Source organism: Peromyscus leucopus, chromosome 16_21, assembly GCF_004664715.2.
Source record: "Peromyscus leucopus breed LL Stock chromosome 16_21, UCI_PerLeu_2.1, whole genome shotgun sequence".
Taxonomy (NCBI): Eukaryota; Metazoa; Chordata; class Mammalia; order Rodentia; family Cricetidae; genus Peromyscus; species Peromyscus leucopus.
The window spans coordinates 58496064-58514930 of NC_051084.1; the positions used below are offsets into that span (position 1 = coordinate 58496064).

An 18867-nucleotide genomic window follows, 5' to 3' on the forward strand; every position below is an offset into this window, starting at 1 on the left:
TTAGCTGGCAAACACCCAGAAATCCACCTGTCTACCTGTCCAGCACTGAGATTACAAGCAAGTGCCCACATGCCCTTCTTTTTTTAAAAAATTGTGTGTGTGTGTGTGTGTGTGTGTGTGTGTGTGTGTGTGTATGTCTTCTAATGTGGTAGGAAGACAATTAGCTGGAATCAGTTCTCCCCTTCCATCATGTGGGGTCCAGGGATTACCTGGTGGGTTCCAGCTTTTTTTTTAAACTGTGGGCTTTGATAATTTAACTCAAGTCCTCATGAGTCTTAGGCAAGTACTTTATCACCTACACTATTTCCCCATCCCCTTACTTTTAGACTGTCAACAGCATAAGACCAGCAAATAGATAGTTTCTCAAATGTTGTCTTATCTTTTATATGTATAATTTCATTGTTATATTTGAGGCTTAACAAGTAAAAAATTTGGATGTGTACTTCAATAAGCAAAATTATGACCTAGTCATTATTTGACTTTATATCATGTTTTTTCATTTCACAAATGTTTTTTCTACATGAATATATGTGAGTCATGTATATGCCTATGTCTATGGAGGCTGGAAGAGGTCACCAGATCCCCAAGAACTGGAGTTAAAGTCAGTTGTGAGCAGCTGTGAAGTTGCTGGGATCTGAACCAGGTCCTCTGTAAGAGCAGCAAGTACTCTTAATTGCTCAGCCATATATCATCTATTCAGCTGCTACAAATATTTTTAAATATATTTATTTCTACACAATTACTAATTACGATAGGTGTTGTTAAAAGCTATTTTTAATGCTATTTAAATAACAATCATTGAGATCCATATTCTTACTTTTTTTCTTTATAAGTTAGTATTTCAGTTATTAAACTATCATTTAAAAAACAAAACATGCTGGGCGGTGGTGGCGCACGGCTTTAATCCCAGCACTCGGGAGGCAGAGCCAGGCGGATCTCTGAGTTCAAGGCTAGCCTGGTCTACAGAGTGAGATCCAGGACAGGTGCAAAGCTACACAGGGAAACCCTGTCTCAAAAAACCAAAAAAAAAAAAAAAAAAAAAAAAAAAAAAACCAGAACATTTCAAATTCTTAGTATTTTAGAATAATCTCTGGTGTGTCAGATTTGGAGGGTTTTGTGAGTTTTTTGTTGTTGTTAGTTTGTTTTTCTCTTTTAAAACAAATATTGTGGGAGAAATAAATGTTTCTGTTTCTTTCTTGCAGCTTTATTGGACATTCATTGGGCAATTTAATAATCCGTTCAGTGCTCACAAGGCCAAGGTTTAAATATTTCCTCAGCAAACTTCATACTTTTCTCTCTCTCTCTGGACCTCACCTCGGCACACTCTACAACAGCAGTGCCCTTGTCAATACAGGTAAAAAGGTTTGCTTCTGTATCAAAAAATAGGACATGGGCGGATACTTTAAATACAGTTTAGAAGTTTCTGTATTTAGTTTTAGAGCCAATTTGTCCCACCCTTAAAGTCTCATAAAGTAGAAGATAAAGCTAGTCTATTTTGTTGTATATATGAAATAAGTTATAAAAAAAAAAAAATCATTTCAATGGTTACCTACAGATCTTCCCTGCTAGCTAGCCTGGCCACTTTTCTGAGTTCTAATTCAAGAAGCGTAGCTTAGGGACTAGAGAAACGGCTCCACAGTTAATAAGGGTACTCTGCTCTTGCACATACCTACTACATGCAGGCAAACATTCATACTCATAAAATTAAATAAATTTTTAAAAAATTTCAAGAAGCATAACTTTACCTCTTTCCCATTCTTGATCTTTAAATTCCAGTCAGAACCCCAAATGTTTCCCGTGATGTTCCTGCCTTTCCCGTTGTCCACTCTGACTGTACGGCATTGCTGAGTGTGCCTGCTGTCTTGGGCTCCGTCTTTTCCTATTGCTGCAATAAATAGCCTGACAAAAGCAGCTTAAGGGAGAAGGCTTCACTAGCTCCTTGGTCCAGGTTACAGTCCGTCACTGGCAGGCAGTCTGTCACTGGCTGGATCAGGGCAGCAGGAACTAGGAACCACTGGGCAGGTGCCGTCCACAGTCAGTTCGCACAGCATGCCTCTGCTCAGCTCCCTCCCTTTCACTCAGCTCAGTCAAGGCCTGGCTCATCGAATGGCACTGCCCACATTCAGAGTGGGTCTTTCCACCTCAGCTGACCCACTTAGGAGAAGAGCAGTCCAAGGAGAGGGCTCAGCAGGGACCTACGTGGTGGAAGGAGAAAGCTCACTCCCTCGGGCTATGTTTTGACACTCCCCCCCCCCCACACACACACATACAGCATGGCATGCACAGACATACAAACAAGCAAACAAACAAACAAATGCAATAAAGAATTAACTAGACAGCACCCCAGTTCAGCCTGTTCTAGACCATCTCTCATTTATAATCTTTTCCCTGCAGTTCTATATCATGTCAAGTTGTCAGTCAAAACGGTCACAGAGCCTAACTCAAAAGACATGGCTTCCTCCCTCTCTTTCCAGAAGCTGCTGAGATTTATAGCTTACCTACCCTGTTATTTTTTTTTTCTCAGATTCTAATAAAATGGTCTTTAAGCCTCAAACAAAAAAATTATTTCAGAAAATAACTTGAGGTGGTGTTTGTCAGAGGCCCCAGAAGTTTCCTTCATTAAACTCTGTTTTCATTACATTTTTATCATATAAATAACTGTTCTAGTCATTCTGTTAGTTGAAAAGATAAATATGTTTAATATAAAGTTATTAAATAACTTTCTGTATACTGTTAACTCTTTGTTTTTGGTTTGGTAATGATTAAGAGAAAATTATTTGTAAGAAATTACAAAAGAAAGCTATTTGTAAGAAATTTTCTATAGATGTTAAAATGAATGATAAAGACACTAATTTTAATTCTTTGTTTTCTTTGAAACAAGGTGCCATTGTGTAGCTGTGTCTAGCCTAGAACTTGCTATATAGACTAGGCTGGCCTTGACTGCCTGTGTGTTCTTAGAATTAGGATTAAAGGCTATGTGCCACAGTGCCCAACCCATATAAACATTTTATTGAGATATGACAGGACCTTAGTTTGTCTACTGGTTGCTTTTATTCTTCCCTTATTTATTTTTGTTTGTTTTGTTTTTTTATAGTAATAGTTTGTTAGATTCCCCACTGCAAAAATAAATTTAAAACTTTAAAAAAAATCTAATCTCTACCTCCTTTTATTGATAAATTATTCCAGTTTCTTTTATGTCCCATTTCCAACCAGTGATTTCAAAACACAGCCAATTCTTTTTTTTTTTAAAGATTTATTTATTTATTATGTATACAATGTTCTGTTTGCATGTATCCCTGCCAGAAGAGGGTACCAGATCTCATTACAGATGGTTGTGAGCCACCATGTGGTTGCTGGGAATTGAACTCAGGGCCTCTGGAAGAACAGCCAGTGCTCTTAACCTCTGAGCCATCTCTCCAGCCCCCGATTCTTTATCTATAGTTTCAAAAAGAAAAAGAGGGAGGCTGCAGATGGCTCAGTAGTTAAGACTATGGAGCTGCTCTTGCAGAGAACCCATGGGTCAGTTCCCAGCACCCTTGTCTGGCAGCTCACAGCCACCTGTAACTTCAGCTCCTGGGGATCTAATGCCCTTTCCTGGACTCCATGGGCTCTTGTACTGACATGTATACACATACATATGTGTATACACACATACACACAGACTGACAAACTCACACACACACACACACACACACACACACACACACACACTTTAAATAAATAAATACTTATGAAGCCAAGCAAGGTAGTATGTGCCTGTGATCCCAGCGTTTAAGAAGCTGAAGCAGAGCTGCACATGGTGGCACATGCCTCTAATCCCAGCACTAGGGAGGCAGAGGCAGGTGGATCTCTGCAAGTTCGAGGCCAGCCTGGTCTGCAGAGTGAGTTCCAGGACAGCCAGGGATACACACAGAAACTCTGTCTCAAAAAACTAAAAAAAGAAAAAAGAAAAAAAAGTGAAGCAGGAGGATGATCGTCCCAGCTTCCTATGTCTATCAGATTTAATCAAAGAATGTTTTCCCTTCATTTTCTTTCACTATTCCTTGTATAAAACAGGAAACAAAGAATTTGGAAGTGAATAGCACAATCTTGAAATGATGGTGATTTTGTTTAATTTGCATTGTGGTGAAGATTCATTAACTATGGGTTATTGGGACAAAAGGGATGTCTTCCCAGTTAAAGAGCAAGGTTGCTCCTGTGGAGGACCTGGGTTCTGTTCCCACACCAGCATGGCAGTTCACAGCTGTCCGACACTCCCCGTGTCGTGATCTAACGCCCCCTTCTGGCTTCTGTACCAAGCACATATGTAATGCACATACATATATGCAGTCAAATACTCATACACATTAAAGATAAATCTTTCAAAACATGTAAAAATGTCTTATTTGTAATAGAAAGTACAATTAAATACGGGATTTAAATAAAATTGAAGTGTTATTCGAAAATGTTGACAAGTTGTTCATTCCAAGTGCTGTTTAAATTAGTCTCCCGTACCTTCCTTATAACGACTGACAGACTGAAAACAAATCAGTTCATAGGCCTTGGATCTACTGTGGTTGAGGTTTTGCTCCCTCTGCTGTCTTATCATTTTAAGTAGATATCTAAAGATACAGTGCCTCCAAGTTTGTTCTTTGTATATTATGCTGTATTTTGTTACTGACAGAATTTAAATTCCAAGCCTCTGAACCACCATTAAACTGTGGTTAAACTTACTTGTAAATATGTTTATCAGAGAGTGGAAGTACTTTGCAAATAAATTTTTGTTAGCCAACAGAAAGTTAATGTATGAAGTGTTGTTCTTAAATGAATATATATGAGCATTAATAACTTTAGCCTGTATTACTATCTTTCTACATATGCTAATGTATCATATTCAACTTTCTAGGTCTCTGGTTTATGCAGAAATGGAAAAAATCAGGCTCTCTTTTACAACTGACATGCCGAGATCATTCAGACCCTCGCCAAACATTTTTATATAAGCTTAGTAATAAAGCGGGTAAGTATGTACCTACAGTTTAGAAGACAGGCTTGTAAGCTAACAGATTATCAGGTCTTTCTGTTGATGAAAATATATCATTCAGCTATAACTTTGGAAAGAAATAGCAGAATCTAATGCTAAGCTGTTAGTTTTTAATTTCTTAACAGGAGATATTGATGATCACCTTTCTCCTCTGGTAGTGTGCAGAGTACCTTAAAGTACCATGAACACTACTCAGTGGAGGTGAAGGCTCTAGAAAGGCACCAGCTCAACTTCTCTGTGTTTGATGACATATATAAGTGTTGTCTTCAACAGTAGGGCTTTACCATTGGATTATGGAGAGCATCCAGTACCCTTGGCAATAGTCTATGATGTGTATAGGGCTTCCGTGGGTCTCCTTTGGTCGGTGATTCAACAATATTTAACTCCTTCTTGGCACTGGAGGTTTTACCTGGTAGCAAAAGATATCTCCTGGGGTGTTCTTTGGTCACTCTATTAGGATTCTTTTTTTATATGTATATATTTTACAAAGCTTCTACATAGGGTTTTTTAATGGTCAGTGTTCGTTATTCCCCATATTCCGTTCTTTGCTCTTCTTTTCCAACCCCTTCCTATTTAATTCTCCATTCTAGTTTCTCCTTTATCCCTCCATGACAATATATTTATTCTATTTCTCCTTCTTTGAAGATCTTCCTCACTAAGTACCTAACCTCTGTGTTTATATGGATTATAGCACACATTGAAAGCTTAAATGCTAGCATTCACATATAAGAGAAAACATACAATATTTGTCTTTTGGGGACTGGGTTGCTTCACTTAGGATTTTTTATTTTGATAGCTTCATCCATTTACCTGCTAATTTTTCTTAAGAACTGAATAATACTCCTTCATGTAAATGGACCACATTTTATTTATCCCTTCATCTGTTGATGGACATCTAGACTGTTTACAATTTCTGGCTGTTATGAACAGAGCAGCCATGAACATGGTTAAGCAAATGCCTGTGAGGTGGGATGAAGCACCTTTGGGTGTATCCCAGGAGTGGTGTGGCTAGATCCTGATGTAGATCTGTCCCCAGCTCCTGGAGGAACTGCTGCACGAGTCTGCAGTCCCGCCAGCAGTGGATGAGTGTTCCACTTTGCCCGCATACCCCCCCCCCCCGAATGTGCTGTCATGTGCTTGATTGATCTTGGCCATTCTAATTGGGGTAAGATGAAATCTCAAAGTAGTTTTGACTTGGCATTTTCCTGTTGACTAAGGATGCTGAACATTTCTTTAAGTGATTTTCTCAGCATTTGTGTTTCATCTTTTGAGAACTCTATATTTAGTTCTGAACCCCATTTTTAATTGGGTTACTTGTCTTCTGGATGGTCACTTTTTAGTTCTTCATACAGTTTAGATATTAGCCCTCTACGGATGTGTATTGGTAAAAATCTTTTCCTATTCCATAGCCTGTTGCTTTGTCCAAATGATGGTGTTCTTTGCCATATAGCAGCTTTTCAGTTTCATGAGATCCCATTTATTAACTGTTGGTCTTAGTGCCTGTGCTGTCAGTGTTCTGTTCAGAATGTCCTCCCCTGTGCCAGTGAATTCAAGCCTATTCCCCACATTCTCTTCCAGTAGATTCTGGGTATCTGCTCTTATGCTGAGGCCCTTGATCCTTTTAGAGTTGAGTTTTGTGTATGTGAAAATTAGGGTTCTGTTTGGGTTCTTCTAGATGCAGCTGTTCAGTTTGGTCAGCACCATTTGATAAAGACACTGGGCTCTCCAGTGTTTATTTCTGACTTCTTTCTCACAAATCAAGCTTCCATAGGTGTGTGGACTTAACGTCTGGGTCCTCAATTTAATCCCATTGATCAATGTGTCTGTATTTTATGCTAATACCATGTTTACTACCACTACTATCACCACTACTACCACCACCACCACCACCACCACTACTACAGCTCTGTAGTACAACTTAAAGTCAGTGATTGCGGTACCTCCAGCGATTCTTTTATTATTTTCAGGATTGTTTTAGCTGTCTTGGGTTTTTTGTGTTTCTATATGAAGTTGAAATTTTTCTTTTCAATTCTCTAAGGAATTGTGTTAGAACTTTGATGGGGATTGCATTGGATCTGTAGATTGCTTTGGGTATATGGCTGGCCATCTTTACTATATTAATCCTGTTGATCCATGAACTTGGAGGAGCTTTCCTTCTTCTGATGCCTTCCTCAGATTATTCTTCAGTGTCTTAAAGTTTTTATTATAAAATTCTTTGATTTGTTTAGTTAATAATCCCAAGAATTTATTTTTTATGCTATTGTGGAAGGTAGTTTCCCCAGTTTCTTTCTCAATCTGTCATTTGTATATTGGAAGGCTACTGATTTATTTGTTTGTTTTGTGTGTGTATGTGAATTTTATATTCTGCTACTTTGCTGAAAGTGTTTATCAGCTGTAGAAATTTTCTGCTGTTTTTAGAGGTTTATATATATAAAATCGTGTCATCTGCAGAGAAAGACACTTTGACTTCCCTTCCTAATGTAATAGCCATTGAGACAAAGCACAGAAGTGAACGTGGCTGACTGAGCTTTCCAGAAGCTGTGTACTGCACAGCTCCGAGAATTATGTCCCTGTGGATTATACATAAAAGTGTTAGTACTTGTACCTTGTTTTGTAACCCTGTGTGGAAAACCTTTAGATAAGTTAACAAAGTAAATTGTTCTGATGGTACATGACAGTGTCTTTGTAGCTTGGAATAACTTCTCAGTAATGTTATTTTTATATGCAAAATGAATGGTCTCTACAAGTGCTTGCACACATGAGTGATACATTTAAGATAATAATTTTTATATTTTTGTTTGCCTCTTTTTAAAAAGAATTGGAAAGTGGATATGCTCATGTATAATTGTAGAAAAACACCTAATCTTTTTTCCAGAAGTAAATGTACATGATATATTTTCTGGCTTTAAGGTGGTATGTGTTACCTTAACTATGTATTAATAAAAATACAATGTTTCCACTTATTCTATTGGAGTTAACAGATCTAGTACTCATTCAATTTATGGAAAATGTGCCCCCAAAGTATCAATTGGCGAAGCCCTTTTTCATTGCCAAAGTCAAGTCAAACTTAATTTTGAAAGAAAATTTCACATTGTACTGGAATCTCCAGAGACCAATACCCTAGAGTCATCTACAATATCTAGATCTAAAACTGAGCAAGAAGGTGGTGGAGCACACCTTTAATCCTCACACTTGAGAAGCAGAAGCAGGTGGATCTCTGTGAGTTCAAGTCCAGCCTGCCCTACAGAGATAGTTCCAGAACAACCAGGGCTACATAGCGAAACCTTGTCTCAAAACCAAAAAAAAACAAATCTAAAACTGATCAAATATCTTGCCCTTGCAGAGTAGGCAAAGAACATGACAGGGCTAGAGAGAGAGAGAGAGAGAGAGAGAGAGAGAGAGAGAGAGAGAGAGATGCCTCACCAGTTAAGGGTTAACGGTCTGTAGATCCTGGTTCAGTTCCTAGCACCAGCATGTCAGCTTACAGACATACATGTGTAAGGCTAGTTCCAGGGAATCTGTACTCCCTTCTGACCTCTAGGGGCACCAGACATAAATGTGTTGTAGATATATATGTCCCGGGATAGTTATACACAGCAAATAAAAACAAATTCTTTTTTTAAAAAAAAAGTGGGAAAAGAATAGATTATCCAGGTAGGGCGGTGGTGGCGCACGCCTTTAATCCCAGCACTCAGGAGGCATAGCCAGGCGGATCTCTGTAAATTCGAGGCCAGCCTGGACTACCAAGTGAGTTCCAGGAAAGGCGCAAAGCTACACAGAGAAACCCTGTCTCAAAAAAAAAAGAATAGATTATCCTTAGAAAAGATTGAGATCTGGAAATGAGTGTTTATAATGCTCTGCATGCCCATGGAGAGACTGGGGTTATCCAAGGAGTGACTGTAGTCGGTCTACAGACCTGGGCATTGGTATATTTTCTCATCATATGATGCCAAAGGTGGAACAAATTGAATTTATCATATGTGACAATGAAGAAGGGAATCATTTTTGTCTCTATTTTTATGAACTATATGTGTGTGGTTGATTAATTCCTTTATAGATATTTGATTGTTTAACATTACTACTTGAGTATTCTGTTCTTTTTCAACTTGTCCTTCAAAACAGGTGATAGCATTTCATGAGGAAAGGGAAAGAATGGCTCTCTTTTTAGTATACATGATATCTGCCATGAGTGTTGCTGGCCTTTAGATAGGTCCAACCTCTTCAGAATCATGGTCTTTGAGTTCCTAGAGAAAAGGAGATGTCTCCAAAGAACTACATTCAGAGTCAACAATCACCTTCACAATTAGCTTGTCCTAAGACTCCAACTCAGCATAGAATACCAAAATTTTACTGTGAAATAGTCTAGAAGAAAGCACCATGTCTGCATACCCCAGTTGTAATATATTGCCATTATTTTATTTAATAAGCACATACATTTTTATTTATTAATCAAGCCAAATGGCAAATTTGAATATTAATGATATTAAGTATTATAGAGTTCAATTACAGAAATAGCCCATGGAATTGGCCTGAACTCACCTTCTTTATAAAGAAAAAGTGTGTGGGAGTGACAAATTGTGAGTGGATCATGGTATCTGTTATTATTGTCACTAAAAATCAAAGCAGCTGGCAGTGGTGCACATCTTTAATCCCAGCACTTGGGAGGCAGAAGCTGGCAGCTCTCTGAGTTCAGGGACAGCCAAGGCTACACAGAGAAACCCTGTCTAAAAGTTTTAAAGAAAGAAAACCAAAGCATATGTCCCATTCACAAAGTCAAATAAGCAGAATACATGAGTGATAATGGACATGTGTTACAAGGAAAAAGTTAAGAAAAGTCTTGAAGTGATTTTAAATGGAGAGGGCTCTTTTTATGGACAGATGTTATTTTGTTTTTTTGGATTATCCATGACTATTGCCTTCTGGAAGATAAGGCCAACATCTACCCAAAGAACATAGATGCCCACATTCTGATTTCTCAGTCTCCTCATGCCACCAGGCCAGAGTCCTTTGGCTGTCATGAAGTGCAAACAAATACTTCTCCTTTAACGCAGCAGTTGTATACGCTGAAGCTCGCTTTTCTACAGAGTACCTAGAAATTTGAAGGATAGACTCATGGTGTATTTTAAAAGTCGTGAAATTAGTACTGCTGAGGAAATTTAACTTTTATTTATTAGGATACTAGTAAATTTGAAACTGGTTAAGTTTTGCATTATAATTAATTATTTTCCACCTGTAGGGCTGCATTATTTCAAGAACGTTGTGTTGGTAGGATCTCTACAGGATCGCTATGTTCCTTATCATTCTGCCCGCATCGAAATGTGTAAGACAGCTTTAAAGGACAAGCAATCAGGTAATGAGGAAACAGACATTTCAGCGAATGGTGTCTGAGTGAACTATTCCCAAAATTCGTTACGCAGTCACATCTTTCCCTTTCCTTCCTTTTCCTCCTGTTATCTAAGGCTGGTCTTCTCCCTCTCCTGCTGCGTGAGCTGTCTTTTGTATGATGAATGCCTCTGCATTCCACTCTCTGGGATGGACCCTGAGCTTTGGTTCCCTGAGCTTTGGGACCTGTGCTTTATGCTTGTCTGTGTATCACTTAGGTGAGGATGGCAGCAAGGACCGCCCTTTGTGATGCCAGCGAGTGGCGTTTGCCGCTTGTTAACATTTAAGTTAAAGCTAGTTGAAGCTGCTAGGCAACCTGAGTCTTGTTTGCTCAGGGAGTTACTAAAGCTCAAAGACATTTCATGGTTTTTACAAAGTCATTGTTGACAAATACAGGCTTAAAGCAAGAATCTGGGTCTTCTACCTCCCAGGATTGTCTCGGCTCCTTTTTTAAACACTTGGTCCTTTTCTTGTTGCACACTGTGACAGGAAACAGCTCCATAAGGTAGGGCTTTAGTATTACACGTGTGTTAGCGGAGTCCAGCAAAGGCACTCCATTTCACACTTATTGTGACATCAGAATAAGTTGCGCCTAATAAGGGAAACGGACAAAAGATGCTCAGATGGGTGGTCAAAATGATATAAATGTCTTTTAACTGAGATTCTGTGCTAAAAGTCTTCCTTTTTAAACATACTTTGAGAAATAGCATGGACTCAGAAAGCCAGTTTGGCTCCCCGTGAACTGAGAGGAAACAAGGGAGTGAAAAGGTCTGGTTGTAGTTTTGTTGTTGTTGTTTTTGCTTTTTCTTTGGTTAACCTATGTGTTATTAGTCTCCACAAATGCCTGTCTCTTTGTCTTTATTCTTCTGTATACTGTTTGCTTCTTGTCATTCCTCAGGACTTCATCCTACTGCTTCCCTGGACACATTAGCTACCTATCCATTAATGATAAAGAGTACATAAGCATTATAAGCAATATTTTGTACCTTATACTAGTATACTTATATATGTACAAACATGATATGTCTAGTCTTTGTCTTTTTTGCTTAACATGACCTTCTAAACCCATTGTAAGAATTAACTAAAAAAGGAAGGGAGAATGAGAGTATAGCTTTGTATTAAAGCAAATTCAGGGTTTGTCTGTTTCGCATACAAAGAAGTGGATTTTGTTGTGACATTTTCTTACATATACATTATGCTTCGTTCTTATCTATCCCGCATATACCCTCTCCCTCCCTTCTCTCCGCCCTTTATGGTCCCCTTCCTCCCCTCCAAACAGGACCCTCTTCTCTTTCTGTGAAAGACTTATTCCATTACTCTCATTCTCTCCCCTCCTCTTCTGACCTCTTCTCACCTCTCACAGTCCCCTCTCTGAAAAGGAGATTAAGGAAATATGGTGCATATTCAACTATAAAAAAGAGTGACATTCATGTAAGTGAAATAAGCCAGGTTCAAAAAGAAAAGCACCATGTTTTCCTCTCATATGAGGGGTCAAACTTCCATTTAAATATAAGATAGAGAGCAAGAAAAGTGGAGGAATCAAATTTTAAATTTAAACATATGGTGTAGAGCATGAAAAACACTAAATAACCACTCAGACCACAAAAGCACTCTTCAAGCCAGCTCATATTGTGCTGACGAGAGGAAGTTGCTGTTCTTTGTCAAAATATTATAGAAATGTTATCTGCCATACAATTATTTTTAAAGTATTTGCTACAATAGAATGTATTTTATTTTACCTTATCAAAGTATTTTATCATTATGAGCTTATTTTCTTTGCTTAGCAAATTGTAAGTGACTAAATTTAAAGAAAACTGCATTATGTGCATTGTTCTGAGTTAAAAATTGACAAAAATAGTGTATAATAAATTTGAACTGGCTAGGTAAGGTATTATGATTACTAGTATTTCCTATAAAACAATCTCAAAATAATAGCCGAAGAAAAGAAAATCTAATGATTTTTTTTTTTTTGCCTTATGTGGAAATAATATAAATTTTATAAATTAGAGGAAAGTTGACAGGCTTTTTCAGTTGTGCAAATAATTTTCCTTTTTGTCTGCTTTATAGGACAAATCTATGCAGAAATGATCCACAACTTGCTTCGCCCAGTTCTGCAAAGCAAAGGCTGTAACTTGGTTCGATACAATGTCATTAATGCTTTGCCCAACACAGCCGACTCACTCATCGGAAGGGCTGCGCACATAGCTGTTCTGGATTCGGAAATATTTTTAGAGAAGTTCTTCCTGGTTGCTGCCCTCAAATATTTCCAGTAGGGCAGAGGCCTCACTAGAGACTTACCAATTACCTCATTCAGCAGCGATTGAAATAATGCTGTATTATAGTGTGTAGATGTTAAGTTCCAAGACATATTTATACCTTTTTCTATGGAAGATAATTTATATCATCCATGTATAGAGCCTTTTAAACATCAACTTTACTTTCTAGGTAATGTGGCTGTGCAATATTTTTTTAATTTTATCTTTTTACTTTTCTATTTTTCATATATTTTGCTACCTAAGTATTTCAGTGAAACCTTGAGCCCATATATGTATCTGATCATTTATTATTGGCTTCCACAATCCTTATTCAGACTACGTTACATCAAAGGCCGTTATTGCTAGAATAGTATAGTATTTTAATTTTTCTAGTTTGGAGCTTTTAATGGATAATAAATTTTACTTTTAACACTTTATTCTGTTTTAACTGGAAGTAAAATAATGGCTGCTAAAATGTATTTTTGAAATCAACTCCTTTAACCCTAAAATACTAACTTTACATTTGCTCAGACCGGGTGGTTCATCCATGCCAATGTTTTAAAAGTTTTCTATGAAGTCATTATTGTTGCTATTTAACATGTGTCGTGCTTATTAAAATATTTTTACTGGTGATTTCAACATTATTTCTCATACTGACTTTTATTACTGGAACTTTTCTTGTTCATTAGGAGCTTATAAAGATTTTTGAATGCTCTTTGCTTTGATTTGGTTGGAATTTTGTTAAATTTAGTAATGTTGCTTGAATTTTCTCACAGCAGGTCTTTAACCCTTTTCATAGAGTTCCTTGTATGTAATAATTAAATGTTGAAACTTATGAAATACTTTTATGAATTTAGATAATTTTTACATACTATTAAAGTTTATCGAGCTGCAGAGTCATGTAAATAGACTTAAAATTGAGAGATTAACTTTACATGTTTGGTGATACCGATGCAGATGTTTTTTGATATATGGAGATGTTGAGTCTTTTGACTTTACAAACGGTGCTGAACAGCATTCAATTCACTATTTTCCTCTCCTGTTTTACTTGTGAAAATAATAATGTTCTATGGGATGGTGTAATGTTCTGTTTACATTCACCAGTTGTAGTGGACAAAGGTTTTTGTTAAGTCTGTATTATGTATAATTGGTGCATGTTTATTTTTAGTATGTTAATTGCCTCTGATGTTAATAAATGAGCAAATGCCTTTCTGGAGGAATAGCAGCAACATTTGTAATGCTTTGCTTACTCTCAGACTGTTTGGATATGCAGCAGTGTCCTGTATAATAGTCTGTCAACAATGGATGAGTCGTATAGTGGCAAATCCATTCAGCCTCAGTGTGTCAGAGGCTATGCCATCTCGGTTTATATAAGGATGCCCTGATACTGCGCAGCACCCAGATCTCTTCTTAGAATGTGTCCCCATCATTAAGTGATAAGTGGCTGCCCATGCTTTCGTCCATTAGTAGATATACTAATCTTTCATATATATCAAGTCCTGAAAAGAATTTCACTTAAGGTTTTTGATAATTATTTACTTTTTAAAAATTATTCAGGTTTTTTTATGAGTTGAACTAAGCAATAAATATACCAAAGGTATTATAGCTGAAAAATATAAATATAACCATTATCACCCACATATTTTTGCTACATATTTTTCATGTTTTATAGGTTGGTTCTCAGTTTGAAATATCATGGATCTTCTAAGTTTAAATACCTTCTGACTTGACAAAGGCCTCATTCATAATCATATAAGTTATATTTAAAGGAAATTGCTCGCAGGATTATAGTTCACTAGGTTTTGGTCATTTCAATACTATTTTAAAGGTTTTGGTGATTGTGGTTTAAACTCTAATGTTTAATTTCTGATTTATCAGGAAAACTGTCATATATTATTTACCTTGGGTAGCACTATGAAAAAGAAGGGACGTGATTATCTGACAGGGTACAGTTGGCTCTTATAGTGAATCTAATCAGTGTATACCAGTAATAGTTCTTAGTTGCAAACAGGAAATGGTTATGATTAACTTAACACAAAATAAAAGAATTTATTGAAAGAATAACAAGCCGGGCACTAGTGACGCATGCCTTTAATCCCAGCACTCAGGAGGCAAAGCCAGCCGGATCTCTGTGAGTTCGAGGCCAGCCTGGGCTACCAAGTGAGTCCCAGGAAAGGCACAAAGCTACACAGAGAAACCCTGTCTCGAAAAACAAAGAAAGAGAGAGGGAGGGAGGGAGGGAGGGAGGGAGGGAGGGAGGGAGGGAGGGAGGGAGGGAGGGAAAGAAAGAAAGAAAGAAAGAAAGAAAGAAAGAAAGAAAGAAAGAAAGAAAGAAAGAAAGAAAGAAAGAAAGAGAAAGAAAAGAAAAAAATAACAAATCCCTCAAAGAATTGGTGAAAAGACTAGAGAACAGGATTGGAAGACGAGCCAAAGGAAAATGTGGTCCAAAATCCTGTCTGAGCTCTAACCTTGAGAAGAGTGAGAGAAGATGGGTATACTTGGTGCCAGAGGCCTGTGAAGACTGGCTTTCAAATACTCCCTCCAGGTTCAAAGTCTGGTGGGAGTGTCCCACTGACCAGGGTTGTGTTTTGTGCCAGTGCTGGGGTCCTGAAGGACAGCAAGTGTACCTGACCCTCTGAGTTTCCAAAGGAGGCAATGGGCAGGTCTAAAGAGAATCCTGCTTTTCTTGCAAAGTGTCACTTCTTAACTCTGGGAAGACATAGGGACTGCGTATTGTGGCCCACTGAAGGTGTTTAAGCTTTTGAAACAAAAGTTGGTCCTGAGCCATACCATAAACAGATGTCTCTGTATCTGGAGGACCTTGGACAAATTCTTTGATTTAAAACAGTCATTTAAACCTCATCTCTAAGAAAAGACAGAATGATACTGATTGCGCACAAAATGCAATTTTTTAAATTTTATTTATTTATTTTGTGGTGCAGCGGTGGGTTTTGAGACAGGGTTCCTCTGTGTAATATTCTGGCTGTTCTAGAACTCACTTTGTGACCAGGCTGGCCTCAAAACTCACTGAGATCTGCCTACCTTTGCCTCCCAAGTGTGGGGATTGAAGGCATGCGCCACTGCCACCAGGCTAAAACCCCAAATTTTGATCTTTCCCTTGTAAATGTGACCTTGCCAATGAGCCTTGCCAACTTCAATAGTGTGAATTCTAATTGGTCTTAATAAAAAACCCAGAGTCAGATATCAGGGTGAAAGCTGAAAGATCAGAGAAACAGAGCAGCCAACCACTAGAAAGAGTTCTTACCTCTAGGAATCCTCAGATTAAAAGGGATGAGCTCCTGTCTCCACCTCCCTAGTGCTGGGATTAAAGATGTGTACCTCCCAAGTACTGGGATTTAAGGCATGAGATACCAGGTGATGGGATTAAAGGTGTGCCACCACTGCCTGGCCTCTAGTGGCTAGCTCTACACTCTGATCTCCAGGCAAGCTTTATTTGTTAGAGCACATACAAAATACCACCACAAATTGCTCTCAGGGAGAGACAGAATCAGTTTCCTAAGTCTTGAGACTAGGTTGTCCAAAGACAACTAGGTTGTCCTTATGTTCTCGTATGAATAGAAAAAGTGAGTAGGGGCCTGGGATGTAGCTCAGCTGGGAGTGTGCTTGCCTAACAGGCATGGTGACACATGCCAGTTTGATCTCAGCTCTCAGAAGCTGGAGACAGAAGTTCGTGGCCATCCCTAGATAGTCAGTTTGAAGCCAGCCTGGGATATATGAGACCTAGACTTAAAAAAAAAAAAAAAGTGAGTATGACACTGTACAAGTTATGGGCCTAGTTTCTTGTTTGTTTTAATTATTTTATGTGTATTAGTGTTTTGCCTGCATGTATATATGTGCACTACTTGTGTGCCTGGTGCCTGCAGAGGCCAGAAGAGGGTGTACAGTCCGCGGAACTGCGAATGGCTTTTGGGGTACTGAGAATCAAACCTGGGTTCTCTGGGACAGCAGCCAGTAGTGCCCTTAATTGCTGAGCCATCTCTCCCTGTGGACCTAATCTTCAAAGATCTTGAATACCTGCGCTCCCAGCCCCCCTTCCCTGCCGTTGCCTGAGACTGTCCCGTGTTAGCCTGCAATAGGATGAGGTAGGTACCATGAGAAGAGGGCCGCAGTGGCTCAGTAGACAGGAAGCTCTACCAAGAAGCAGAGCTGTGCCAACCAGTATGAGACGAGCAGGAGCAAGCCCAAAAAAGAAGAGTGCTCCATCAGGGTTCAGCCCAATCAGGGCTCAGTCTTAAACTGAAAATTTTCATCACAAATGATGTGTTGTAGGAAGGCTTGGTATGCTTAACAGCTAGCCAATAAATAATCCAGTGCATATTGAATGCCAAGGCTTACTTGAAGTTATCTTCATAAGAATTCTGCATGTTAAATACCAGTTTCCCTTTTCCTTATATTAGTGCTAAATCCTGTTAGATTATATTTTAGTTCTAGAGTAGCGATTCTCAACCTTCCTAACTTTAATACAGTTCCTCATGTTGTGATGACCCCTGACCATAAAATTATTTTGTTACTATTTCATAACTGTAATGTTGCTACTGTCATGAATTATAATGTAAATATCTGATATGTAACATGGGGGTTGCAACCTACAGGTTGAGAACAACTATTCTAAAGAAATGCATGTAGACATGTACACAGGTTTTGGTGCTAGTAATCACTCTACACCACTAACCACAAGGCTTAGTAACAACTGTATTTAATAATTTCATGCTGATCACATTGAAGTAACATTTAAATATATTGAATTACTATAATTGAAGTTGAAAAGGGAGCCATTAATACTAAGATTCACCAAGCATATAAAATGAGTTTGGTAATAGCACCAATTATAAAGCATCAGCCAAATGTGCATGCCTGTAATCCTAGTTGCCAAGGAGGCTGAGATAGGGTAAACAGGCCTTCCTGAAATACTTGAAATCCTGTCTCAAAAGCATGTGTGAAGCCCTGGTTTCAACTCCTAAGATCACTAAGAATATCAGATTTTATGGCCCCTCTTTTGTGTTTCACATGCACTGTTCTCATCCACTATGGGTATCCTTTGTTTCTAAAACAACAAACTGGACATAAAGTTAGAGCCCTAACCACTTTATATATAATAATAGTCTTAGTTACTGGGTTTTTTTTGTTTGTTTGTTTTTGTTTTGTTTGGGGGGGGCAGGATTTTTTTGGTTTTTTTGTTTTTTGCTTTGAAGAGACACTATAACCAAAGCAACTCTTAGAAAAGAAAGCATTTACCTGGGGAATTGCTTAACAGTTTTAGAGAGTGAGTCCATGGTCATGACAGGAAGCATACAGGCGTCGTGAAGGAGCAGCTGGGAGCTTTACATCGTGATCCATGGGCCTCAGGGTTGCACTGAATCTGCCATGGGCTTTCAAAGCCTCAAAGCTCACCCCAGTAACACACCTCCTCCAACAAGACCACACCTAATCCTCCCCCCAAACAGTCTACCAGTTGGGGACTAGGCATTCAGATATGTGAGTCTACAGAAGCCATTCTCATTCAAACCACATCCCAGGCCCTGGATTCCAAAGGCTTATAGCCATATCAAAATGCAAGTTCGATTCAGTCCAGCTTCAAAATCCCCCATAGTCTTTGAGTCTCAATACTGTGCAAAGTCCATGTCTCTTGAGCCTCAAGGAAGTCTCTCTCAACTGTAACCCCATGTAAAAGCAATAAGCAAATCACATAGTCCAACATACAATGGCCCAGAATATACATTACTGTTCTTCGAGGGAGGCAAGGGAACATGTGGTGGTATTCTAATTGTACTGAAATGTGATTTTGATTGTATGTTAAATAAAGTTGCCCCGGAGGTCAGAGCTATTAGAGCCATAGCAAGAGTGTGGCGGTGGTGGCACACGCCTTTAATCCCAGCACTTGGTAGAAGAGCTAGGTAGATCTCTGTGTGTTCAGGGATACAGCCAACATTGGAGACATACGCCTTTAAGACCTGGGGGGCTGTACATTACAGACAGTGACGAGGCAGTCACGTGTTTGGGTTTACAACCAATGAAAAGACAAAACAAAAGACTATGAAAAGACATACACACAGAAAATAGGTCTCTTTCGGGAAGCTAGGACCTCCGCAGGAAGAAGGGTGAGATTTTAGCACTGAGCTCTGACCTCTTGGCTTTCTCTTTTACATTGGTTCTGTGTTTCTATAAGACGGTTGGTTACATCTACAGGAA

At 38.5% G+C, this 18867-nt stretch overlaps 1 protein-coding gene across 10 annotated transcripts in view; it reads left to right on the forward strand.

Moving 5' to 3' along the window:
- Positions 1-13886, forward strand: part of Fam135a (family with sequence similarity 135 member A) — an 81402-nt gene extending 67516 nt beyond the window's left edge. For all 10 annotated transcript variants that reach the window (XM_028867992.2, XM_028867990.2, XM_028867993.2 and 7 more), the window contains 4 exons: positions 1203-1354; positions 4886-4996; positions 10257-10370; positions 12470-13886. In XM_028867992.2, the coding sequence (XP_028723825.1) occupies positions 1203-1354; positions 4886-4996; positions 10257-10370; positions 12470-12675 (583 nt within the window). In that variant the 3' untranslated portion in view covers positions 12676-13886. The remainder of the gene's footprint in view (positions 1-1202; positions 1355-4885; positions 4997-10256; positions 10371-12469) is intronic.
- Positions 13887-18867: the final 4981 nt, after the last annotated feature.